General features: G+C 53.3%; 1 protein-coding gene across 10 annotated transcripts in view; it reads left to right on the forward strand.

Moving 5' to 3' along the window:
* The window catches only part of Greb1 (growth regulating estrogen receptor binding 1), a 122,228-nt gene that overhangs the window by 75,143 nt on the left and 20,156 nt on the right, over positions 1-26,929 (forward strand). For 7 of the 10 annotated variants that reach the window (XM_071601340.1, XM_027937881.2, XM_071601338.1 and 4 more), the window contains 14 exons: positions 766-909; positions 2,686-2,814; positions 6,060-6,173; positions 6,566-6,709; positions 8,895-9,080; positions 10,384-10,734; positions 11,840-11,968; positions 12,630-12,758; positions 14,117-14,314; positions 14,894-15,074; positions 16,415-16,610; positions 17,978-18,114; positions 25,136-25,475; positions 26,215-26,330. In XM_071601340.1, coding sequence (XP_071457441.1) covers positions 766-909; positions 2,686-2,814; positions 6,060-6,173; positions 6,566-6,709; positions 8,895-9,080; positions 10,384-10,734; positions 11,840-11,968; positions 12,630-12,758; positions 14,117-14,314; positions 14,894-15,074; positions 16,415-16,610; positions 17,978-18,114; positions 25,136-25,475; positions 26,215-26,330 — 2,494 coding nt within the window. Of the gene's footprint in view, positions 1-765; positions 910-2,685; positions 2,815-6,059; positions 6,174-6,565; positions 6,710-8,894; positions 9,081-10,383; positions 10,735-11,839; positions 11,969-12,629; positions 12,759-14,116; positions 14,315-14,893; positions 15,075-16,414; positions 16,611-17,977; positions 18,115-25,135; positions 25,476-26,214; positions 26,331-26,929 lie in introns of those variants that run through there. The other 3 variants (XM_071601341.1, XM_071601342.1, XM_071601345.1) reach the window with 3 other exon arrangements.

Consider the following 26,929-nt stretch of genomic DNA (forward strand, 5'->3'; position numbering starts at 1 on the left):
GTGGCCCTCTTGGCCTCCCCTGCACCCCTAGTGTCCAGTCAGCTTTGAGGGGGAGAGCAGAGGGGCTGGGTGTGTGAGGCCTGCCCTGGGTGGACGGGTGTGTCCTGGAGGGCCTCTCCGGTGGGACGGTCAGGAGAGTCCTGGTTCCTTGCTTCTGGTCTTGTGCAGTCTCCCTGGTGGTTCTACGAGCAGCAGGAAGAGGCTTTGCGAGTTGGCATCTCTGGGCGCCCTCCCTCCTCCCCCCACTCTCTCTTCCCGTCTTTTTACTTTATTTGATGACTGTTTCTTGAGCTCCTACCATGTGCCAGGCAGTTTCCTGGCCCTGTGGACGAAGCGGATCTCCTCTCTGACCAGACACCGTCTCTGGCCGCTGGCTGTGATGTGATACACGTTAGATTTGTTGCTGGGAGCAGCCCTGGAAGCAGCAGGGGACGGCTGGGAAACGGAGGGACGCCCTGACCACTCCTCTACCTCCTGGGCCTTTGGGCAGGGATCAGATGGGGCGGTTGACTTCTCTGCCTGTCCCACCTGTGCACTGTTGCGCCCGCTCCTGACTGTCCGCGTCGTCGCTTGGCGTGGACCATGGTGGAGGGCCGTCCTCTGCCACACCCTCCCGCCCCAGCTACACACTGAAGCAAAGGCCAGCCTCGTGCTGTGGCATCTCTTACAGATGTCTGCACATCCCACTCTCCTGGTTGGCACATTCCAGTCTTCCTAACTGTTGGAAAAGAGCAAGCTGGTTTCACGCGGGCTTCTTGTTCCTAGAGTTCAGAAGCCGGCAGAGCTCCACTGGGACTTGCAACAGCTCCCTCTTCCCGCCGTTGGAGAGCTCGGGGCCTCTGGCTGCCTTCCCCAGTGAGTCCGTTCCTGGGACGAACCCCGGTGTCCCGATGGGAGCCCAACAGGCAGGTGAGGCGGTGGAGGAGTGCCCCAGGTGCCAAGACCCCAGGCCTGACGTGTCTCCTCGAGCCTGTTCATTATGGAGTCCAGCATCTGCAAAATAAATGGAGGGTGGGCTCACATGTGGTCTCCCCCTCACCGTGTCATGTGTCATCTTGAATTGGTAATCTGTAATTTTCTGCCCTTTGATGTGTGATGTGATCCCTCCGTGGTGGGGTCAGATCCCTCTGCACCCCCGATTCGCAGCCCAGGACTCAGCACATAACAGGTACCAAGTCAGCGGCGGAGCTGAATCTCTGGGAGGGGCAGAGGAGCCCAGGTCGCTGCCACTTACTGTGTGCTGGTTGCGTTCCAATCTGCATGCGTCGCATCCAACCCTGGCCAGCGCCCCGTGAGCAGCTCAGTGACTGGGAAACCGAGGCTCATGGGCACTTGCCTAGGACCTCACAGGCGGAGGCAGCTGAGACTTGACAGCGGCCATTTCTATTTCCTGTGTTTGGCACTCGGCCACCCTCCACAGACCTTCAAAACAGGATGGTTGTTATCCAGAGAGACCCGCCTTCTCAAGGATGCTGGAAGGTCACTGGTTGTCTTCCTGGGCTGGGAAGTGCCCTTCTGCTGAGGCACTGGGCCTAGTCCACATGGCAGCTGCTGAGGGCCTTGCTGCCTCCCTGTGCCCGTGTGTGTGCCCAACCCCTCTGTACCTGGACTGAGGAGTCTTCTGTTTCTGCATCGGAGCACCTGGGCATACATTCTAGCCTGCCACCTTCTGCTGAATGACTTGCAGTAACTCACTGAAGCCCTTGGGTCCTCTGTTTCCTCATCTGTAATGTTGGGGACACCCTTCCTGTGTAGTTTGCAGGGTGATTATGACAACTGAGGTCACAGTGAGAGTGGGCATGCGCAGTGCCGGCTTCGTGCCAGGCTCTCTTCCACATGCTTCACAGCCACTCACTCAGGTCCCCTGCAGGGAGTGCCGTGGGCTGCTGCTGTCACCACCCCGGCTCGTGGAGAGCACCTTGAAGTAGGGCAGGTTGAGTAAGTGGCCCAGGTCTCACAGCTCGTGAGGGACGGACGGCCTGAGTTCAGCTACAGGCCGCCTGGCTTCAGAACCCTCCTGTTAGCCCCTGACTGGCTGCTGTGCCCCCAGGAACGGCTCAGCGCTGCTCCTGGCTCCAGAGCCTTCCAGAGCATTCTGGAGACTTGCACAACTCGACGGTGCAGTCAGGCAGCCGCGGGAAGCCTGAACCCATGGTTGTCCCCAGAACTGTCCCCAAGACCTGGGGAGCCCAGGACCCACAGCAGATCAGACCCAGGAGGCTGCAAACCCAGCCGCCTTTCTCCAGAGGAGGAAAGGAAGGAGGAAGGAGGCAGAGCTGTCAGGCGTGGCCTGGAGTCTGGGGGCCACTGGCCACTCATGTTCCCTTGGTCCCGTTTCACCCAGTTGGTGTCCGCTTCTCACAAGCAGGAGTGTGCATGCGAGTGTGCACGAGCTCCTGTCTTGTCGGCGAGGCAGACTCGCCATGTCAGGAATCCCCACCTCTAGGGCTGGGGATGCGGCTGGGTGTGCAGCTCCCCTGCAGGGGCGAGGCCCTGGGCTCCCTCCCCCGCACCACCCACACGCAAAATAAAAATGAATGAAGGATAACAGCTAAAATTCTGACCTCCTGGTGGGGCTTGCCAGTACCAAGGCAGTTTATAAAAGTGGAAGAAAACCATTTCCTGCTTGTGTAGCCCCCAGAACATCCTGGAGACTGATCCTTCTCCCTCCTTTCTCCGCTCCAGGACCAGCCTCCGACCACCCCTCGCTGACCTCAGCCTCGGGCCCAGCTGTCTTCAACGGCAAAGATTCCCCCAAGCACCAGCAGCTGGCGAAGAGCAGCCTGTCAGCCCTGCCTCGGCCCTCGGCCCTAGGTAGTGCTCGTCCCGGGGTCCCAGGGTCCAGGACAGCGGGGACAAAGGAGACTCAGAGCTGAGGCTGCTGAGCCTCCCGGAGTCCCGCGTTGCTTTGAGGAGCATCAGGCCAGGTTGGCGGTGCCTCCTGTATCTGGGGTCTGTGCCGGGCCCTGGTGCTATGTGAGAGTCACACATGGGAGACGTTGTGTGTGCCAAGTTGCAGTGAGACCCTCATGGTGACAGTGAGTGACCTCTCTCTTGACCACAAATCGAGGGCTGTGGAATTTTGGAGAAATGGAGGCAGTGGTGTTGACAAAGGGTTTGGATCTGAATTTAAACCCAGCTCTGTGGCCTGCTAGTCAGAGGATGGGGACCTCAGGAGGGTCAGCCGGAGGCCTGCAGGCAGTGAGGGGGCTGGAGGAGCTGCTGTGACCCCTCACACACCTGCAGCTCCCTATAGTACCGGCTGCCATCCACGCCAGTGTGTCACAGAGGCTGTCACTGCCACCGCCCAGAGGCGAAGGAGGTGACAGCTGAGCTGCCTCCCGAGTTGGGAGCCTTCTTTGCAGATGGCGCTGGAGGAAGGGGGCTGAGGTGGGGGTGGGCGTGAGGAGGCAGCAAAGGGCCGAGCAGACCCGAGGAAGGTCGTGGGGCCCGTGCTCTCCCCAAGTGCTTATCCCGAGCCAGCTCACAAGCCCGTCCCCTCTGTCCTTCCTCCTTCATGCACACAGCTAAGGGGGCGTGAGGATCTGAGGCATCCAGGTGGAAAGGCCTTAGGAAGCCTCCAGCCCCACACTGACTGAGGAGGAGACTGAGGTCCAGAGAGGCAGGCCTGGGCTGGAATCCATCGCCACTGTGGCAGGGAGGACACCCCTGATGTAACCTTGTGGATTTCCTAACCTTCCCTGAGGGAACAAATGTTTTTTCTGAGTTGAGTCTGGGGCTCCTGTCCCGACCAGGGCATCTGTTCCAGAGCCTGAAACGCATGAGGAGCCCCAGCCTGGCTCCCGCCCTCATCCTGCCACTGTTCTCCTCTAGGTGCTGAATTCAGAGTGGCCAAGGCCCAGGAGGTGGCTCCGTCTTGTAGCTGAGATCTGTGGGTGCCCATCCTCCACCCTGCATAGGGGGACAAGGGCCTCCCTGTGGCTGGAACCCTGTGCCATTGGCTTTGGGAAGCCAGCCGCGAGAGTTTCCTTCTTGGCCAGAATGAAGGAACTTTCCAGTGCCGTACTCCATGGAGGGTGTGGGAACGTAGATCCCCAGATCCCTATGGGCCTAAGCCCTTCTGGAACCTGTCCACAGCCAGACTGTTGAGCCTCATTTCCCGTGATGGCTGCCCTCCTGCCCACACCCTGCTTCTGCCTCCCCGTGCACTTGGCTGCTGCCTCTCCCCCCCCCCCGTCCTCTCCCTGCAGGAGGGCTCCCTTCTGGGGCTGCAGGCCTACCCTTCCCCCCAGTCAGCTGTGGATGTGGGCCAGTGGCTCTCCAGGACAAGAGGTTCCTAAGAGCTGGGTGATTATCGTACGCCATTTCCGGAGATGGGCCGGGCGGGTGCTGAATGTCCTGCAAGGAGTGTCTTGCAATAAGAGCCATCTCCCTCAAATGCCAGATAATGGCCCCCTCTTCAGAGATGGTGTAAGAAATAGTTGGTCCATGCTGTACCAATGGTCACTCCGGGTGATATTTTGAAAGGGCTTATGGGCTTAGGGTCAGCTTGGAGTCATTTAGGGTTAAGCTTCCCAAAGTGGGGGAGTTCTCAGGTCTTCCACTCCAGGGCTCAGTTCAGGCCCCTTCTGCAGCGCTGAGGACCAGGCCACTAGGTTTGGTGGGAGCCCTTTCACTGTGTCTAGGATGGATGTGTGGAGATGGGAATGAAGATGACGGTCCTGCCTTAGGCGGGATGATGAAGGAGCCCACTGGTCTTAAAGCTCTTTGTAAACAAAATGCTTCATGTTTTTAACTTTTATTTTTAGTTGTAGATGGACACAATACCTTTATTTTATTTAGTTAGGTTTTTAATGTGGTGCTGGGGATCCAACCCAGTGCTGTACACATGCTCGGCAAGCGCTCTACCACTGAGCCACGGCCCCAGCGCTGCTTTAAACTTTTTACTCAGTTTATTTTATTATATTTTGATCAGTCTAAAGAAGAGGTAGAAATATTTTGGGGTTACTCCCAAGAGACTCTGAAGCAGTCATTCTCAAATTACAGTGGGCTTCAGAGTAACTGGGAGACGGCCCAGGTGCCCTCTCTTACCGTCATTTCCACAGCTGTAACTCACAGAGAGGCTCGGGAGGGGCAGTTCTAAGGAACCTCAACGGGGCCAGTGTGACTCCTTCTCAGGTGAAACTGAGAATCAGGCTCCCAGGTGGCTAATCTCCACCCTGGCTGCAGGTTAGACTCTGCAGGGAGTTCCTAGTCGGGATGCCTGGGCTCCCTGTACTGAACTGGGGGAAAGAGAGTTTGCAAAGTTTTCAGGTGAGTTTAATGTGTATTTAGGATTGATTGAGACAAGGAGCTCTGAATGTAGGGGACATTTTGTCAGATTGTTCAAGAAACTATGGCAACCCAATCTGGATATTTTGAATCCTTCACATACGTAGCTTGAGTCATGAACATGCTGTTACCTGGAGTGGGCAGGAATGACTCATGAGCTGCAGTGGGTCCAGCTTCCCTCCTGGATTTTTTCCCCCATCTGAAATTAGTTTTCTAGGCTCCCTGCCTGGGGTGGGGGTTGGGTAGGCATTAGTCATCGGTGGATCAATACTGCCCTCGAGTGGTCTTAGTGTGGTGGTGCATTGAATGCTGCGGTTGCTGGTCTACAAACATCCAACTCTTCAAAAATATGTTGCAATCTATATAACAATGACGGCAGTGATGATGAGGATGGTGGTGGCCGCCATTTATTGAGCTCCAACCCTCTGCTAGGTACACAAAGTGCATTGCTTATATTCTCTTTAGTCCTGATTGAACCACTTTTCAGAGTAGGTTTTATTATCCTGTTTTAAAGATGACAGAGTCTAGGTCAGAGATAAAGCTTAAACACATGCTTGACTTTAGTGTGGAACATTTATAAAAATGACAGGACGTTGCCTTTCACCTAGATACTTCCCTAGATACTTAGAATCTATTTTAAAACTGTGATTGTCTTTCTCCAAAGTCCCTCCACCAAAATACTAAATAAATGTTCTCTAAATCAGAAGAAAGTTGTATTAAGGCTCATTTCTGGTGACAGCCTAATCCATGCTCTGAATATTGTCTAGGTATCTTGCCAAACTCCGGACCCCCCAAAAAACGCCACAAAGGGTGGTCTCCAGAATCTCCATCAGCTACAGATGGCGGCTACCCTCAGAGTAGCGGGAACAGAGCTAAGTACGGTAGGTGACCTGCCTTGCCAAAGCCCAGCTCTTGGGCACCCATGGTGGTGTTGCTCCTGTGGTGTGTATGTGCCCACTGTGTGTGGCGTTGGGGAGCAGGTTCAAGGGAGTCAGACGCTGGCACGGCAAAAGGATTTCTGACTCATATGTCAGCTGTTTAACCAGGCCCAGGGTCCTGGAGAGCAGTCCCTGATCCCAGGGAAGTCTAAAAGGTGGCTTCTAGGCCACTCACTGGATGTGGAAGAGGAGGGGACCGGGTCATTTGGAGGGGGAGGGTGGTGCTGATGTGGGTATGGGTCAGTGGGCAGTTTTGTTCGCCGGCCTGACGTGGGGCTGGTTGGGTACGCCACCTCATCCGATGCATCTTCCTTACACTCTTGGCATATTCCTAGAGGGTGCAGGTGTGTCCTGTGTGCCTCAGGCTGGCTTGGTGGGACCAGCCTCAGTCTCCTTTCCCGTTGTGGCCTCTGGAGAACCAGTGTCGGTCCCTGACAACTTGCTGAAGATATGCAAGGCCAAGCCGGTGATATTTAAAGGCAAGTACAGCAGCGCACCCAGCTGTGGAGGTGGGAGGCTGGAAGAAGCCACCAGAGTCAGGCAAAACTGTGACCTGATTCCACACGTGTCCTCCCGAGACAAGCCTAACAGGGCGATGAAAGAAGGAAGCAGAGCCAGCTCCCAGGCTCCCCGATCACATGCCAGGGATTTCAGAGCTTGTTGGCTTTCCACAGCGGGCCCAAGCCCAGGGGTCTCACTCATGACAGCCCTTTGCTCGCTTCTTCATGTGTCCCTCCCCAGCTCAGCTCCCCGGAGGCCTCACCATGGTTAAAGGTACAGTGCAGAGTACCAGGGACCGGGAGAGGGACAGATCTATCCCTTGCTTCAGGGAGCGCTGGTCTGTGGCTGGTCCTGTCGTCACCCAGAGCCATTGTTTTTTTTGAGTAGGCAACCTGACTCTGACTGGGCAAGGACAGCCCTGGCCACCACTGTACGAGCCTTAAACAAAATCAGATTTGATCTGTTTCACACCGTGGCTGACGTATACTACAGGAAGTAGATTTTTTACTTCCTCAAGGAAACCCCTTTCCAGTGAAGTCCGAGACCTTGAAATGGGAAACTGTATGAGGATTTAGGGGGTCTCACTTGCTGATGGTGCCCCAAGGGCAGTGTGCCGCATGTAGCTGCACACACGTGCGCGCGCGCGTGCTTGCGCTCACACGCAGGGCCTTGGGTACATTTGGTACCAGTCTACTGTTTACTAACAAAAGGCTCTTCTTCTTCTCCTTTTTTTTCCCCCTAAAACAAAGAAATATCCACCGCTCCAAAAAAACCACCCAAAAACCAAAACCAAAAAAAGGACATGAAAGTGAGGAAGTGGGGTACAAATCTGGGCTGTGGACTGGGCAGGAGGCAGGGCCTGTGGTTAGGGTGCTTCCCCGGGGCCCCCGCTGGCTCACTGGCCAGCGTTCGGCTGATGTGTGTGTGCAGTTGGCGCTGAGAACACGGTGCTAGGTGAGGCTGGGGGCTCAGAGGTGTGGGCAGAGCTTCACCCACTCTGAGCTAGCAGCCCCAGAGAGGGGATCCCTGCGACACTTACGGGTCTCAGAGTGTGACCTCTTTTTCCTCTCATACGCTCTTCCCTCCACTTCCTCTGTATAAGCTGAGGCCCTCCCTGTGAAGCGCTTGCTCCTGGACTCCTGACCCTGCTGCCATGTATCCAAACCCCACCAGCTTCAAGGCCCAGCTGGCTCCCACGGCAGCTTTTCTGAGCCTCTTTTGGGACAAATGTCACATCCTTTTATGGTACTCTTTACATGGTCTCTAATAAGCCACCATGTGAGCATTGTGACCCTCCTATGTTCCCTGTCCAGTGACCCAGCACCACCCAGGGGCTCATCAGAGCTGTGAATTGGAGGTCCACCCCCTGAGAACTAGGCCCAAATTCTGCAACAGAAACCTGGTGGGGCTTGGCAAGTGTTGCTCAGGGATGTGACGTGTGTCTTGGGCCCCAGACTTACTCTGGAGCCTGGCACAAGACCTGTGACTAGGACCCGGTGGGATTCCGTAACAGTCATTGGGGAACACAGGGAACCTTCCCAGTGTGAGAGACCACACCCATTTACTTTTGGTACCTCAGCCACCCCACGAGCATCCATGTCTCTACCCCACTTTATAAATGTGGGGACCCAGGCTTAGAGAGGCGAACTGCGCACACAGGGTCAAGAGACCCGTGATGGAGAAGAGGAGCTTTGACCCTGCTGGGCAGTTCTGCCCCTGAGAGTTGACATCAGAATGACGTTAGGTGAAGCCTTTGTCAGGGGCTGTCTGTTTCCTGGGACAGTGACATGTTTTCCTAACTCAGCTGGCCAGAGAGTCCCTGGGTGCCAGGAAGGCAAGGACTGGCAAGCAGCACCCACCAGAGACCCAGCAGGGCAGCACGTGAGGTGCCCCAAGGTCACCGCTGAGAAGTGACATCGTGGTCGCTGCTGTTGGCTCTGGGGGAGCTGCTCCTCTCTGTGCTTGGGCTAAATGAACAGACGAGTGGTTGGTCATCGGAGGTCATGACTGTTGTCCTAGGTTCCAGGAGGGCAGAGCGGGATGGAAAGGGGCACTTGGGAGACCCGGGGCAGCTCCCCAGTCCACCTCGCTCGGAGACCCCGCGTGAGTGCAGCCGCAGCGCGCAGGAGGCTGATTGCCAGGTGGCTGCTGTCTCTTTCCTAGGCCACGGGAACTTCCCCTACCTCTGTGGGAACCTGAGCGACGTGGTGGTCAGCCCCCTGTTGTACACCTGCTACCAGAATTCCCAGTCCATCTCCAGGGCGTACGAACAGCGCGGAGCCTCCAGCATCCAGCCCATCTCGGAGGAGATGCAGCTTCTGCTCACCGTCTACTACCTGGTCCAGCTGGGTGAGCCCCTTCTGCCATCGACTCACCACTCAGGGGCGACGGCTAGGGAGGAGCCCATCCCGAGGACCAGCTGTGCAGCTGGAGATGAAATGTGGGAGGACAGCAGGGCTCATGCAGTGGTCACCACACGGAGGGGTGGGAGAGAGCTGGGAGAGACTGTTCCCAGCCGTGCACCTGCTGTTCTAGGCACAGAGGCAGCAGGAGATAAGGCGCATGGCCCCAGGGGTGTTCCCATCTAGTGGGGGAGAAAGAAGCAGTGGGAATCGGGGAAGGCAGACGTGTGTGTCCGTGGGGCAATTTAGAGTCACCAAGAAGGGCCTGAGTATAGACCTGGACCCCGAGAAGAGCCTCCTGTGAAGAGCTGTGGAGGGAGCACAGGTGAGGGCCGTGGTAGGAGGAGCACAGGTGAGGGTCATGAGTCAGAGGACAGGTGAGGGCCATAGGCTAGGGGGAGCACAGGTGAGGGCCATGGCAGGAGGGCGCATAGGTGAGGGCCATGAGAGTCAGAGGACAGGTGAGGACCATGGCAGGAGGGAGCACAGGTGAGGGTCATGAGAGGAGAAGGACAGGTGAGGGCCATAGACCAGGGGGAGCACAGGTGAAGGTCATAGACCGGGGGAGCACAGGTGAAGGCTATGGGAGGAGGAACACAGGTGAGGGTCATGAGAGGAGGAGCACAGGTGAGGGTCGTAGGCCAGGTGGAGCACAGGTGAGGGCCATGGCAGGAGGGAGCACAGGTGAAGGCTGTAGGCCAGGGGGAGCACAGGTAAGGGCCATGGTACAAGGGAGCACAGGTGAGGGTCATGGGAGGAGGAGCACAGGTGAGGGCCATAGACCAGGGGGGAGTACAGGTGAAGGCTGTGGGAGGAGGAGCACAGGTGAGGGTCATGAGAGGAGGAGAACAGTGAGGGCCATGGGCCAGGGGGAGCACAGGTGAAGGTCATAGACCAGGGGGAGCACAGGTGAAGGTCATAGACCAGGGGGAGCACAGGTGAAGGTCATAGACCAGGAGGAGCACAGGTGAAGGCTATGGGAGGAGGAACACAGGTGAGGGTCATGAGAGGAGGAGCACAGGTGAGGGTCGTAGGCCAGGTGGAGCACAGGTGAGGGCCGTGGAGGAGGAGGACAGGTGTGGTTCTAGGCAGGAGGCAGGCTTCACGCCCTCCTGTGTTCTCAGCTGTTGCAGCCACTACTCCACAGTGACAGCCTCGGTTGTGTTATCCTAAGATGCCCCACACTGGGGTCAGGCTGCCCGTGCCCTACACCTCGCACACCCACTGACGTCTTCCACCTCCTTCCTCAGCGGCGGACCAGGTGCCTTTGATGGAGGACTTGGAGCAGATCTTCCTCCGCTCCTGGCGTGAGTCGCACCTGACTGAGATCCGGCAGTACCAGCAGGTGCCGTCCCAGCCCTACCCACCTGCGCCGAGCACCGCAGCGCCAGTGACCTCTGCGCAGCTGCCCTGGTTGGCTGGCCTGGCCGCCAGCTCCTGCAACGACAGCGTGCACGTCATTGAGTGTGCCTACTCCCTGGCCGAGGGCCTCTCCGAGATGTTCCGCCTGCTTATTGAGGGCAAACTCGCCAAGACCAACTACGTGGTCATCATCTGTGCCTGCCGGAACGCGGCCATCGACTCCTGTATTGCTGTCACTGGTGAGCTGGCCACATCTTGGCTGGTGGGAAAACCAGCCACCTTGATTTCCCAGGCCCTGTCCTTGGTGGGTCCTTCCCTTTTGCCTTGGGGACCCTGTGTTTGCAAGAGCCGGTGATACCTGCAGTCTGCCAGGTATCACTTTGGAAGGCAGTCTGGTGCCCCGGCTCAAGGTCCAGAAGATGGGCTTCGCTAAAATTCCATTCCTGCTCTAGGGGGTGGTTAGCAGCTCCTGTTTCTTCCCTAGAAAGATTAGGGCCAATTTTGGGGCCCAAACCAGGTTGCAAACCTGGTTCCACCAAGTGCCCCGCGTTGTGACTGACCATTCGCACCAAAATTCTGGTCCTTGGTGTCTTCATCAAATGGGGATAAGAACAATGGCCTTTGAGTATTTCTGGGGGTTAATGAGCCAGCTTGCTAATTAAGTGTAAAAATACTCTCTGAAAACCTGCTGTGCACGGCTATCACTCCAGGGGCTGGGCATCCAAGTGCCCTCCTGGAGTAAGGTCCTGGCTGGGAACCTGACACCAAATGCAGGCTCTTTTGAGTTGGTTCCTAGGTTCCTAGATGTTGAGTATTTTCAACCTGAGATTTTTGTCTCTATATGCCTAAAAAATGCACGTTGTTCCAATGTAGTGTCTCAGTTGCCATTAACATTCTTTGATCCTAAACTCATTTTTTACTAATTCTTCACCTGGATTTAAACAGCCATTCAGTAATAAACCTGGAGCCTCGGTGTGTGTCCACCACCCTTGTCTTGTGTCACCTGGCGGCAAGCCTGTGAGGCTGAGGCTGCTCTCAGTCACCCGGTACAGATGAGGTCCATAGGTCCAGAAGGGTAGGTGACCAGTCCAAGGTGATGCAGCTAGATGAAGGAGATGGTGGCATCCAAGGGTTTTCTATAAGTGACCTCAGCCTTTTGGGTCCCTTCTATTATCCCGTTACACTGGGACAGGGTGGTGTATGCCATCCATTCATTTAACCTACAGGAGCACCTGCTTTTTGCCAGGTGTGGTGCTGGACTTGGGGTGGGGGAGAGACACCAAGGCAGGACCCTCTCTTCAAAGGTTCCAAACAGAGGCATAGAAGCTGTGGTTTGTTTTCCAGGAAAATACCAAGCCCGGATTCTTTCTGAGAGCCTCCTCAGCCCAGCGGAATACCAGAGGGAAGTCCACTACGAGCTGGTGACGGGGAAGGTGGACTCCTTGGGGGCCTTTTTTAGCACCCTCTGTCCAGGTAGGCTTGAGAGGCTGGTGCAGAAGGTTACATTGAAAAGACAGGAGTAAATGTGGAGGGGGATAATGTGTGCCCGCATCGTACCTGTGGCCCCCCGAGGCTGAGCACGGTGCGCTGTGGTCCCCGTCTGTGCACTGGTGCTGACCTTCTTTTCCTTTTCCCACTGGGGCTATGGTTTCTGGCTATCTCTTCCTGCTGGGGCTGTAGGGTTCTCCTCTGTCACTCCTGGGAAAGTGCTTACTGTCTTAGTGCTCCTTCCCCCCACCTCGGCCACTCCACGTCCCAAACTGCCCGAGGCCTCTCCCTGGAGAGCTCTTCCTGTGTGTCTGGTGCTGGCAGCACCTGCCCCTCCAGCCCCTGCCTGGTTTCCCTGTCCCCCTAGGGAGCTTTATACCCTCTCCTCTTCGGGAGCAGCTTGGGACCCTGCCTCTCTATCCTTTAGGGCTCCCTCTTTGCCTGCACCTGCCTTGCCATGGCACAGTGGACGTGGTGAACATACCTGTGTCCTCACTGGGCTGTGGACTCCTTGATAGGACGGCCATGTCTCCATTCCCATTACCTGGGCCTCAGGAAGGCACCAGGCACACAGAAGCTGGTCCAGGGGTGCTTCCTGAGATCCATGAGAGGGGAGGCCCACTTCTGTTTGTTCTGTCTCCGGCAGAGGGGGACATGGACATTCTACTGGACAAATTCCATCAGGAAAATCAAGGCCATGTTTCTTCCTCGCTCCCTGCCTCCTCTGTCACTCAAGCAGCAGCCCTGGATGTCAGTGGGACACCTGTGTGCACAAGTGAGTGATGGGGGGGGGGCGCAGGTGACACATTGAGTGATGGGGGAGGGGATGGGGAGGCACAGGTGACACAGTGAGTGATGGGGAGGGGACAGGTGACACAGTGAGTGATGGGGAGGCACAGGTGACACAGTGAGTGATGGGGAGGCACAGGTGACACAGTGAGTGGTGGGGGAGGGGATGGGGAGGCACAGGTGACACAGTGAGTGATGGGGAGGGGACAGGTGACACAGTGAGTGGTGGAGGAGGGGACAGGTGACACAGTGAATGATGGGGAGGGGACAGGTGACACAGTGAGTGATGGGGAGGGGACAGGTGACACAGTGAGTGATGGGGAGGCACAGGTAACACAGTGAGTGATGGGGAGGGGACAGGTGACACAGTGAGTGATGGGGAGGGGACAGGTGACACAGTGAATGATGGGGAGGGGACAGGTGACACAGTGAGTGATGGGGAGGGGACAGGTGACACAGTGAGTGATGGGGAGGCACAGGTGACACAGTGAGTGGTGGGGAGGGGACAGGTGACACAGTGAGTGATGGGGAGGGGACAGGTGACACAGTGAGTGATGGGGAGGGGACAGGTGACACAGTGAGTGATGGGGAGGCACAGGTGACACAGTGAGTGGTGGGGAGGGGACAGGTGACACAGTGAGTGATGGGGAGGCACAGGTGACACAGTGAGTGGTGGGGAGGGGACAGGTGACACAGTGAGTGATGGGGAGGCACAGGTATGTGTAGTGGTGATGGAGGAAGCTGGGGTTGGGTCTGCACTGGTGAAGCTGCACTCACAGGGAGCTTTGAGGAGGTGACATCCAGGTGCTTATGGAAGGTGGGGCATCTCCTTAGAGTCAGAGTTGACCAGTGCCTGATTTGAACTTGGGTCTTTAAAGACAGCACCTTCTTTCCTCCTGCAACCTCATCTGGGACCGCTCCTGAGGTGGTACCTTGCTCTGGGCCACTTTCCTTCCCATCAATGCTTTGTTGGGATTTTTAATCTACATTGAGTTCTGAGGAGCTGTGAGAGTTTCCTTGCTTCCTGGGGAGCTTGCAGACTTCTTCCAAAGTCCAGCTTCACTGTCACCTCTGGGTGCTGCCCTCGTCCCCTCCTCCAGCAGAGTTGTCACTTCTTTGTTTCCTGGGCTCTTGGCTCATGCTGGCATTGTTAAGGAAGAGAGATGCATTGCTGATTCCCTGGCGCACAGCTGAGAGTGGCACTGGGCAGATGTGATTCCCCCTTCCCGCCCTGGGCGGGGCTTGGCCTCCCCAGGACTGGGGCTCACTCCTTGTCTCCGTAGCCAAGGGCCCGCAGTAGCCGTCTGCTCTGGGCTCACCTGGCGCCTGGGGCTCTGGCTGCAGGTTGCCACCTGGAGCCGCGTGGCGTCCGGCCCTTGCAGCTGGCAGTGGCCCAGAAGCTGCTCTCCCACGTGTGCTCGATCGCGGACTCCAGCACCCAGAACCTGGACTTGGGCTCCTTCGAGAAGGTGGACTTTCTAATTTGCATTCCGCCCTCGGAAGTGACCTACCAGCAGACCCTGTTCCACGTCTGGCATTCAGGTATGGGGCCTTTGGGGGTTGTGAGGCCTGGGGGAGGAGCTCTTCTCTCCCTAAACTCACATTTGGGTGTGAACAGCGTCCTTTGCTATTAGAAAGATGAACGACTATCATTGCCCCAGTCGTACACATCATGACACTAATGCTCAGCAATGTGACCTGCCCAAGAGTTTAGAATCTGTTCAAGGTAGAACCAGGGCCTGAACCTTCTCTGTGTCCCTTGAGCCAATGACTTAACATTTCCCCTGATGTCTCAACTCCATGCAGTCACTCTTAGTGGCACGATGTAGCATCTGTGCATTCAGACTGAGAAGTGGCCTTGCTGGATGTGGTACTTCTGCCTCCTCTTTGGTCTCACCTGGTTTCATGGAGCCCGCTTGGCTGTGCCCCAGGTGGCTGCCATGCACACAGCCAAGCCGCTCCCCCGGCCCATGCAGAGCCGTTTCAGGAGGGCCCTCTGCTCAGCTGTCCTGCAGTCCACACCCCTGCATCCTGAGGCCTGCCGTGTGGGAGACGGTCATCTGTTGTCTGCAGGAACGAGCCGCCAGTGTTGGAGCTGCTGACGTGTTCGCTGTGTTGCAGGTGTTTTACTGGAGCTTGGCCTGGAAAAGGAGCCCATGACCAAGCAGCGGGTGGAGCAGTATGTTCTGAAGCTAGATGCAGAGGCGCAGACGAGATTTAAGGCCTTTCTGCAAAACTCCTTCCAGAACCCGCATACGCTCTTTGTGCTAATCCACGATCACGCCCACTGGGATCTTGTGAGGTCAGACCAAATGGTCAATGGCAGTTGACACGTTCTTCCTTCGAAATATGGATGACACTTGGGGCCGAGGGAAGCCGTCTGCTGGGGCTTGGTATTTGTAGGCAGGTGCCATGGTGCTTTCTAGAATCTTAGAGCCAGGTGTTGTCTCGGGGATCACCTAGCACAGCCTCTGAAATTTATCACTGTGGGAGCTGAGGGCTGGAAAGGGAAACATCGGCTCAGGGTCCGGGCTGGGGCAGGGGTTAGTGGCAGAGCTGGAGGGCAGTCAGGGTCCCTGAATTGCAGCCTGTCACGTTTTCTCCATGACCCACTGGCAACAAGCAGCCACACTGGTGCATGTTGGGGAAGGGGTCCTCACAGGAGAAGCCCCAGCCCCACCCCTGTGTGATGGAGGCTTTGCAACTCCAGGACCATGGATCACGGCTGGTGCCCGCCCTTCCTGAGGGCAATTTTACTCAATTAGAATGAATGTCAACCCAGATGAATTTCAGATAGGTCAGCCAGAAGTTGCAGGGCCTGCTGGTTGTTCACTGGGAAGGGTCATTTCTGGGGCCTTGACCTTGGGTTATGCAGGTAGGTATTACGCTGAGGTAGGTGAGGGTCACAGAGCTAGGTTGGCCAGGGCATGGAGGATCACATAGGTCAAAGGTTTATAATCCATCATCTGGATGTGGGTTTGGTGAATCTGATTATTCTGAAATGATAGAAAAAGCTATCTGTAAATCTTCATTTGGGGGGAGATTTCTCAAGAGTGGCTTCCTGCCACCCAAAAAGTGAAGCACTGAATCTTCTCTCTCCCCTGGATTTACAGAGGAGGATCCTGAGGCCATTCCTCACTGCAAAGCCAAGCTGGGCCTATCAGACCCCTGGCCCAAAAGCTCCCCATTCCTGTCCCTGTAGTGCTCTACATTTGCCATTTTCTCTCCTCCTTGGATCATTTACACTCAGTAGGACTTTAGGGGGCTCATCTGGCCCCTGAGCTCCTTCCTCACCTGCATCGCCATCGCCTCCTGAAGGAGATGGTACACAGCCAAGTTGGGCCAAAGGTGGACAGTGGGCACTCCTGGGTACGAGTCGCTGTTCCAAGGTAGACGCATTGTGTATCCTGTGAGAATCCTCTACAGTCACCCCACCCATCCAGCTTTCCACAAGGAAGGAGTGTCAGGGTTCCCTGACAGGTGTCTGAAGTCCAAGCATTTTTCTTTTTCTGGTCGTGGGCAGAGCCATAAGCTTCGGCTTCAGGCACAGTTAGGGGCTAGTTGTAAATGTGTGACTGCTTTGTCCTTACAGACTTGCAAAGCTGCAGGAGTAATGCTGTCTTTCTCCTTCCCCACCCTCAGTAGTGCTGTTCATAACCTCTATTCTCAAAGTGACCCTCCTGTGGGACTGGTGGACCGACTACTCAACTGCAGGGAGGTGAAGGAAGCCCCCAACATCGTGACCCTTCACGTGACTTCTTTCCCTTACGCGCTGCAGACACAACACACCCTCATCAGCCCCTACAACGAGATCCACTGGCCCCTCTCCTACAGTAACGTGAGTGCTGCTGGGCCTGGAATGCTTGAGGGTGGAGAGATCGCGTTTAGCCAAAGTCTGGACTGGTGTGGTTGGAGGGATGAGTGGGCTCCAGCTCCGTGGGTCCTCAACCAAGGGTTAGTTTTAAAGCCTTCTTGGTATTTTTTGGAAAACTTCCTCAAGTCTGTCAATTTGCGCCCATCTTAGTTACATAGTACAGTGCTTGGCACTTTGTCCCCTCATCGCTGTGAGCAGCCTTTTGAACACTTGCTTTCATGGCATGGGATAAAGATGTTGGAAATCAAGCTTGGGGGCTCTGGGGATTTGGGCTCCGTGCAGAGCACCTCTGTGCCTAGCTTGCAGCCTTGGAGATGCTCCTGTTTTTCCTATCTCCAGTTCCTAGGCAGCCACGCTCCAAATCTCCTTCCTCAAACTGAGCACACACCCTCCAACCTTTGCTTATCACCTGCATTTTCTCATCAGAGTGGAAGACCAAACAGTTCTGGATGTTTGAGGATTCTGGGTGGTTGGATTCTAGCTATTTACACAAGGACTAAGTCATCCTAGAATTCTGGATTTCTTCAGGGTTCTTCAGTCATCAGAGCACTTCGTGCTGATGCTCACCTTCAGACCTGTGGGCTCCCCCCCAGTGAGGTCACAGCCACTGTTGACATGGCCCTTGCCATGGACCCTACCTGCTTCTGCCTTTGAGCACATGCAAGTGCAGGTGCTGAGAAGGTTGCTGATGGACCCTCGGGAATGTGGCTCGGGTTTGCCACTTGCCTGAGACCATGGTGGACCCATGCTATGACCCAGCTGCTGGACCCCTGGCCTTGGCCCTGAGCCACCCTATTTGAGGATAGAACCCACACCTTTGTGTTTCAAACCGTCTTCTCAGCTGTTTTTCTGCTCTGAAGTTTGAGAAGCTCTGATGTTGGTTTGGGAGGAATTTTATGTCAATGTAAGATTGGCTAGATAAATGTGGGGTTTTTTTTCCCCTCCTGATTTTAATGGCAAAAGAATACAAAAGAATTGATTCATCTGTTCTTAAAACCAAATTAAAATTGTGGAAAAAAATTTTAACAAAGAAATTTACATGTTTAAAAAAAGAAAAAGAAAGACTGAGTTTTCTCCCTGCTGAAGATAATGGGGCCAAAGGAATGGGAAACTCCATGGATGGGGTGCACCATCCCTGAAGAAGGGCTGCAGGGTGATGTTTCCAAGGTGACCCCGGGGACAGCAGCCAGCGCAGTCTAGTTCAAGGTGCCAGTCCAGGTTGTCCAGAGGCCTGGGCTGTGATCCCGGCCCTTCCCTGCAAGTGAAGCCTTTGAGTGACTGACGCTCGTGTCTGTTTTAGGGTGAGTGACCGATGCTCATGTCTGTTTTAGGGAGTGGACTTGTACCATGAAAATAAGAAGTACTTCGGGCTGTCGGAGTTCATTGAATCCACCCTTTCAGGACACAGCCTTCCCTTGCTCAGATATGATAGCTCCTTTGAGGCCATGGTTACTGCTTTAGGAAAAAGGTACGTGTCTCTCTTCAAAGTTCCGAGAAGTGCTTCTGGCTTACTGTGATGTGTGTACGGCCAGTCAGGGAGTTCCAGGAAGAGAGTATGTGTCCCTCCCTCCCTGGTGACTCGGTTTCTCTGTTAGAGGGACCCTGGTTTATTTCTTCTGTGTTTGAATCACGTTGGGTTAGTGATGTCTTGGTCAGACTGCAAAAAATATTAGAGATAAGAATGGGCAAATATATTCTGGAATGTGGGCCTGTGTGTACATCAATGGTGGCAGGAGAGTGGGAGGCAAAGTACCAGAAGGCTTGGAGAGTGGCCTCACAGCTGCCTTTGGTCTTTATTTCAACAAGCATCATCTAGTGAACGGTCTCTTGTGCTCTTCATCCTGTTTGGTCCTCACCCCCTCCCTGAGCCAGCTGCTGTTACGATCCCCATCTCACAAACGAAGAAACTGAAGCTCAGGTGCCATAGCTTTTTCAGGCCAAAGGTCTAGCAAGTGGCAGAGGAGAGGGAGAACCCAGAGTGAGCCTGGCTCTACAGTCAGCCCCGTTAACCCTGTCACAAGAGACCTCTTTTTACAGATGAGGAGACTGAGGGCAGAGGCAGAGTCTGCGTAGACCCAACATCTGCAGGGTCTACGCCTCGTGAGCCACCTGTGTTCTCTGACTGCCTGATGACGTCACAGCCTACCCCTTGTGCTCTCTGGGCTGTCTGATGATGTCCACAGAGCCTACACCTCATGAGCTGGCTATGTTCTCTAGACTGTCTGATTCAGAACAAAAATGAGCGGCTCTGCTTCTCCCCGCGCCCATGTGTCTCCCTTGCTTAGGGATCAAGCTAGACATGTTTCTCCAGCTGTGTTCCTAGGTACACTTCTTTGGCTGGATACTAATAGCTTTTAAGCCAGGAGGGGTTCCGTGGCCGCACGTGTTGGAGAAACGTTATGGTTAACAATGGGATTTCTTCTCATATGAGTCCTCAGAGCTGTCTGCCCACGCATGCCCTTGGTCTCCAGAGGCTGGCAAGTCCAGAACCTCTTGGGATCAGTGTTCCCCAGAACACCCTTGGAGGAACTGAACCTCTTTGCTACCTTCAGTTCTGTGATGCTAATGGAGATGAATGAGGCTGCTCTCCTGCTCCCGGGCTGGCCACTGAGCTCTCATAAGCTCCCTGGGTGAAGAGGCCCACTGAGAGCTTACACACTTGTGGGGACTGGCCTTTGCCTGCTCCGCCTCTCCTGCAGCAGGCCTGAACTGAGTGCAGAGTGTGCGGTAGACCTCGGGTTCAGAATCCCATGTTTGTTACCCACAACAATCCTCTCTATAGCACAGGAACTATTATCACCATATTATAGATGAAACTGAGACTCAGGCAGGTTAGGTCACTTGTCCAGGGTCATGTGGGCAGTTTGTAGTGAAACTGGACCCAGACCCTGGTCACTTGACTCCAAGACCACATCACCACTAAGCCACACTGACCCAGGTCTCACAGCTAGTAAAAAGCCAGACTCTGACCACTGTATCCACACATCTGGGTTCTGCCCTTCATTAGTTTTAACCTTGAGCAGGTCATTTAACCTGCCGAATCTCAATGCCCTGACCTGTAGAGTGAATCTTCTTTCCTGATGGCTTCTTACGAGGGTTTAACAGGCTCAGTAGCAGGTGCATGTGGACAGCTTGGGCTTCGGTGTCTGAGTCTCGGTTCTGCCCCTCTTCTCGCTTCCCCTCTGCTGACCTAGAAGCATATGTGCCGCTCAGAGTTTACATTTCTGTTTCAGTGAGTAAGGAGAGAATGCCAGCCCCTGGAATGTTGGGGTGTGTGCACTCTCAGGACCTCCTAGGAATCCTTTAGCTCAACCACCTCACTTTACAATTGTGGGAACGGAAGCCCAGAGAGGGAGCATGTTTGGCCCAAGTTCACGTGGCCTGTGTGTGGCAACCCAGACTGAAGGCAGGTCTGGGGTTCTTTCCACTGGGCTAAGCTACCCTGCCTAGGAATCATCTATCTGGAAAACTCTCCTGAAACTGGCCAATAGAAGGAGATGAAGATGAGACACAGAGGTCACTGTTCTTGCCACTACGTGCCCATCCAGGCTGTTAGCTGGCCATGTGTCCCAGACACCTGTACGAGGCTGGGAAACCTGCTTGTGGGAAGGACTAGAGATCGGACACAGACCTCTGTGACTTAAAAGTAAAATATGGAGACATCTAGCACTTTTTTCCTAGTGTTGTCTGTGCAGCACCCTGTTAGGGCCAACCACGGAGGCTCAAGGATGAGACAGGTGGCAGCTGTTTGGAGCTGTGTAGCAGTGGCCGTGTCCCATGGGCTTGTCTTGTTCCAAATCACAGCTTCACTGAGGAATAGCTGACATCCAGGGAACCACACCTGCTTAAGTCATTCAGTGAGTTTTGACCTTTGTACACATTGGGAAAACCTCACCATTCCCTCTGCCCCTTGCAGTTCCTCCCTCCTGCCTGCTGCGCCTCGCACAAGTGTGCATTTCCTAGAGTTGTATGAAAAGGGAATGGTAAGGCAGGTGCTCTGTGGGTCTGGCTTTTCCTACACCGGGCCGTGATGTTGCTGGATCAGTAGTTGCTTTCTGCTGGTATCCAGAGTCCAAGGCTGTTGAACGGTTATATATAGTTCACTTACTCACTGGCTAATAAGCATTTACTTTATTTCTCAGTTTTGGCTATTCCACACGAAGCTTCTAGGAATATGTGCAAGGTTTTGTTTAGACATATGCTTTCATTTCTCTTGGGTAAATACTTAGTGGTAGAATGACTGTGTTATGTGGTAGGTATGTGTTTAACTATTTCCTGTATTTTGTTTAATTTAATTTTATTTATTTTTGGATTGAACCCAGGGGCACTCAACCACTGAGTTACATCCCTAGATTTTTTTTTTTTAATGTTTTGAGGCAGGTTCTTGATAGTTGCTCAGACTGGCCTTGAACTTGTGGTCCTCCTGCCTCGGCCTCTGACTAACTTGGATTATGGGCATGCAGCATCTAACTTTTATTTATTTATTTTTTAACCAACTGCTCAATTGCTTTCCAAAGTGATTCATTTGACATTCCCACCAGCCATGTGTGTGGAAGTTCCAGAGCTTCACATTTTCCTAGCATGTGTGTGGTCCATCTTTTTATTTAGTGTTAGCCATTCTAGTTGGTATGAAATGATAATTCATTGTGGTTTTAATTTGAATTTCTCCAGTGACTAATGGCATTTATCTGCCATTTGTGACACTTTGGTGTCTCTGGGTGAATTGACCCTCTCATGACTAATGAAATAATCCAAATATTCTTTGCTTCAAAATCTACTCTAAAACTAATAGAGTTACTCTGGCTTTCTTTTGATTAGTGTTAGCATAGATTATTACATCCTGTCCTTTAACTTTAAGCCCACTTGTATCTTTCTTTGTATTTGAAGTTGATTCCGTATAGTCAGTTTATTATAGGATCTTTCTATTTATCCAGTCTGACAATCTCTACCCTTTAGTTGAGAGAGTCCATTTATATTTAATGTGGTTAGATCTTGTACCATCTGTTTTTCATAATCTCTCATTTTCTCTCTCTCTGTTTCAACTCTGTTGTGATTTTTAGTGGTTGCTTTATAATTACAATATATATCGTTAACTTGTTGTAGTCTGTTTTCAAGTGATGTGTATAATGTAAGATTCTTAAAACTGTACCAGGCATTTCCATTTCTCGCCTCCAAGTTTTCTACTTTTTGTTATAAATGTTATAAACTTTACAATTTTTTTTTGCTTTAGTCAGTCCATAATTTTTTAAAGCTATTAAAATGTGACAAAACCCTCTTTTATATTTTCTCACATGCTCTTGCTGGGGTTCTTCATCCCTGTGTGCAGACTTGGTTTCCATCTGGTATCACGTTCCTTCTCTTTAGAGGACTTCTTTTAGCATTTCTCGTGGGGTAGGTCTGTTGCCGATGAATTCTTTCACATTTTGTGTGTCTGAAAAAATTTTATTTTGCTTTGCTGGGGATTAAACCCATCTTTGCGTGCACACGAGCATGAGTTCTACCGCAGAGCTCCACCCCAGCCCGTGTTTTGCCTCGCTTTTGAAAGATAACATTCTGGTTTGGATTTTCTTTTTGTTTTGCTTTTTGGGGGCATCAGGGATGTGGCTTCCTTGTCTTCTGACATGTTGTTTAAAACGAGCCATCTGCCTTTTCCTCGACTTCAAGTTTCTCTCTAAAGAATGCTTCCCCTGCCCCACCCCCAGCTGCTTTAAAGAAACTTAAATTTATCTCAGGTTTTAAGCAATTTGATTAAGATGTCTTTGCATAGTCTTCATGCTTTTTGACTTGAGTTGATTGAGTTTTCATCTAATACGAAAAAATTTCAGCCTTATTTTTTCTAAAAGTTCCCCTGCTTCCCAGGATGCTCAGAGCTGTCCTGTGGCTTGCTAAGGCCTCATTATTCCTTTCTGTTTCATTTTAGTTTCTATTGCCACATTTTCAAGTTTATCAATTTTTTCTACATTGTTTAATCTGATGTCAACCCTATGCAGTTATTTTTACTTTTTACATAGGCAGAGTATTTTAGGACAACATTCCTAAGAGAAAAAAGACAATTTCAGGCAGCAGGTGCATTGATGAGCTGATGTATCACTGTGTTTGTTTGTAGGTCAGGACTCAAGGGTACAAGTAACAGAAACCCAGTTTGAGCTCTGTTGGGGAAAAAGGGTGATGTCTTGACTCATGGAATAAGTTCGAAGAAACCGTAGAACAGCAGGGCTGCACCTGCTTTCAGGAACAGGTTAAGTGAGGTGTGCAGACAGTCCCAAGAACACGTTGCCTTGTCTGTGGCATCTTCGTTGGCTTCGTGGTGTGTCTCGAACACCAGCCTCTTCCATGTGCTAAAAATATCACCCCTGGTCACCACTGAACCCCAATCTCCAGCTTCCAGAGAGAACTGATTTGTTTTCTTATTTTGAAAAATATCAAGGAAAAACCAGGCCCCGTCCTGGGTCATGTTCCCTGAGCCAACTGATTGTGGCTGGTAGGGAAAGGTCATCCAAAAAATAGTGGCTTCCATGAAAATCCAGATCCACTTTATCTTCTGTCTCAGACACATGGTTTCCATTTCAAGAATTGGATTTGTGGTTTTTTTTTAAGTATCTCCACTTAACATATTGAATATTTTTTAAACATAAGTGATTTAGTTACACTATTTGTTTTATTGTTTTGTCTGCTCTGCCGTCTCTGCATCACTTGTGAGTCATTTCTATGGATTGACCCCCACCATGTGTTTTTACTATGGATTATATTTTCCTGCTTATTTGTATATCTGGTAATTAATTTTTTTTTTGTAGTTGTAGATACCCAGCATGCCTTTATTTTCTTTGTTTTATTTTTATGTGGTCCTGAGCATAAAACCCAGTGCCTCACATATCCTAGGCAAGTGCTCTGCCACTGAGTTACAGCTCTAGCCCATATCTGGTAATTTTTGAGAAGATGCCAGGCATTATGAACTTAAACTTGTTGGGTGTTGATGTTTCATTCCTGTTACTCTTGAGTTTTCAGTTATTTGGAAACAGTTTGATAATCCTTTCAGGTCTTGATCGTAAGCTTTGCTAGGCTGCAGCAGCATGCTACTTATCTAGTATTTAGTCCCCTACTAAGAAGCAAAACCTCTGCGTATCCTCTACAAGGTTCCCCAGCTCAGGTCTTCCTATTGGTAGTGACTACAGGAACCAGTCCTAGCCCTGTGTGGGCTTGAGGCATTGTTAAGTTGTTAGCATCCAAAGAAACTCTTTTCTTACCTCGGGTAGTTTCCTTACATGTTTGCACTGATTCCTACTCATTTAAGATCTAGGGCCCCTCTGCACATGTCTGGAATTCTGTGTTCTTTTTGTAACTCTTGGTCCCCTGGTCCTCTGCGTTGTGATCTCTGGCTGCCTTGGTTTCCTGAGGTTCTAATACCTGGCCTCTAACTTGGGGAGACTGAGCATTGCCTGGGCCTCTCCTTCTTGAGCACATCCTAGAAACATTTTAGGCAGGAGCCCACCTCATTTACGTCACATGGCTTAGAGCTCACTGGCCGATGCCCTGGGTCTTGAAACACTGTTGTTTTCATACGTGTTCCAGGTGGGAGGATGAGTCTGACCCTGGTTGCTCTGTCTTGGCCAGAAGTGGGAGACGCTGCCTGTCCGTAGAGCAGAACCATTTTCCACTCTGCTTTCTTTATTTCTGGGTATTGTTGGGCGAGGGTACCAGGGCAGGGCAGAATGGTCCCTGGGCCACCATGTCTCTTTCATGTGAGAGTCCTAGGGCCAGCTGCCCTTCCCTGAGACCACAGTGGGAGTGGCTTGCCAGGCCAGCCCTTCCTTGAGGAGCTAAGGCTGGTATGAAGGAGAGGAGGAGGCCGGGCAGGGAGAAGGAGCAGGTGATGGCATGGAGAAGCTGTGGAAGACGAGCTGGCTGCCCTGGAAGAACACACAGGGTGGCCCTCCATGGTATGGCCCTGGGGACGTACTCCAGCTAGAAAACCCACAAGAGCATCAAGTATAGACTGGATGTCAATTTATTTATTTCTGTTGGGAAGCAGTGATCTGCAGTGACCTGGGTTTTTCTGGTGATACCCTGGGGTCTGTTTTTGACCCTAGTGGAGCAGGTGTTCACTGCAGCAGCTGCCACCTCCGTGGGGGGGAGGTAACCAGGTGTCCAAGGCAAAAGCTGGGCTTCTTGGTTTGACTGCAGGTGCTCTGGTATGTCATTCACCCATCAAGTTAAATCAGGTTTATTCACCTTTCTGAGACCTCCCTGTAATGGACATGAGCACAGCGGTGCCTTGGGACTGTCCCCAAATCTGGGGGTTGTGGCAGCTGCATTTACAAAGAGCCAAGTGCGGGAAAACTCAAAATAAACAGCGGCAGCACAAACCCAGCTGGAAGGAACAGCCTGTGCTAGGTCTCGGTTCCCCAGAGCCTGCCCTCGGTGCGCTGGTCTGACCTGGCCGGCGGCTGCGGGCCTGGGGTCACGGGCCTGGTCTCTCTGTGTTCCCGCAGGTTCCCCCGCCTGCACAGCGCGGTGATCAGGACCTTTGTTCTCGTGCAGCACTACGCCGCCGCCATGATGGCCGTGAGCGGCCTCCCGCAGATGAAGAACCACACGTCGGTGGAGACGCTGGAGATCACGCAGAACCTCCTCAACGCCCCCAAGCAGTGCCCCTGCGGCCACGGGCTCATGGTCCTGCTGCGGGTGCCCTGCTCGCCCCTGGCGGCCGTGGCCTACGAGCGGCTGGCCCACGTGCGGGCACGGCTGGCCCTGGAGGAGCACTTCGAGATCATCCTGGGCAACCCCAGCTCGGGCATCACCGTGGGGAAGCACTTCGTGAAGCAGCTCAAGGTGGGCGTGGCGCTTGGGGGCGGAGAGCATGAGGGAGCCGCAGGGGCTGGGTTTCCGGAGGGGATGGCCAGTGTAGCCTCCCAGGACCTCCGCCACCTCCTCTGCCTCCCCTACCTTCCCCTGGTGGCATTCCTGGGTGTCCCCAACACCAGGCCTGCAATCTCAGCCCTCAGGGTTGCAGCCCACTTTTCTTTCTCCCCGAGGGTGCGCCTGCCCTGTTGAGCTTGTTGCCTACAGAACTGAGCGTGTGTCCCTTCCCTTTTTAGGAAGCCACCATCCCCAACACCTGGGGCCAGGTCTCATCCCATCATTCAGCTCCTCCCCGGGCAGTAGGGCAGCACCAGTGTCCACCCTGCCTGTCTCAGTCACCAAAGCCCAGCACAGTGCCTGTCCTTGGTGGGCTCTCACTGACCCTCCATGACAGGGTGTGCAAAAGGGTCAGGGAAAGACTTGAAGGAACAGATGAGTGGGAAATATGAACTCTAGGAGAGAACACAGGAGTCAGAAGCCACGAAGATGCGTGTCTGCTCCTGGGATCAGTCAGTCCACAGGTGCTTCTGGGGTAGAATGTGCGCACCCGACTGAAGATACAGTTAGCTCACAGAATGCTTATTTGCAGTAAAAAGAACTTCCCTTTTTATCAGAGGACATGATAAATCAGTGGGAGGATCTCAGGTTTCCCCTGGACCTGGGCCAGTTGGGAAGTAACGGCTCATGGCCTTCTTTTCAATATCTGCAGATGTGGCAGAAAATCGAGGACGCAGAGTGGAGGCCTCAGACCTACTTGGAGTTGGAGGGCCTGCCGTGCATCCTGATCTTTAGCGGGATGGACCCGCATGGGGAGTCCTTGCCGCGGTGAGTGCTGGGGCTCACAGCCTGGGCCTGCAGCTGGGGAAGAGCTTGGCTAGGCTCCCACTGCCCACCTTCCAGGTGGTACCATTCATACTCCTGGTCACTGCCATTGTGCATTTACACAGGTTTCCAGCAGATGGCAGTGTGGCGGGTCTGAGGTGTGGTGAGCTCCTAATTCCAGAAGGGCACCATTGGGCTGGTGGGGGGCTGTTACTAGACTCTAGGGGGCTGTAGATGGAGTCAGGGTTTGGTGCCTCCTGAGCTCAGTTGGGGGTCACTATTAGGGAGGACAGTTCCACATGGCATAATGTGGCATTATCTCTGGGGTTAGGGCTCCACTGCTGTGCCAGCAGGTCACTCCTGGTGTAGGGAGGGAAGGGACAGTGATGCTGCTTGGGAAGGGACAGTCGTTTTGACAAAAAGAAGGACTGTCTCTGTAGCTGTGTCCAATTGGCAACTCCTAGGGGCCTCTAGGCCACCACAGCCACACATTCAGGACGGGGGCGTCCCTGGGTCTCCTGTAAGACCAACCCGGCAATGACTGCCTGACTCCATTGCCTCATGTCCTCAGTACCCAGCAAACCCGCTGGCATGTGTTAAAT

Source organism: Marmota flaviventris, chromosome 14 (assembly GCF_047511675.1).
Source record: "Marmota flaviventris isolate mMarFla1 chromosome 14, mMarFla1.hap1, whole genome shotgun sequence".
In the NCBI taxonomy this organism is placed as follows: Eukaryota; Metazoa; Chordata; class Mammalia; order Rodentia; family Sciuridae; genus Marmota; species Marmota flaviventris.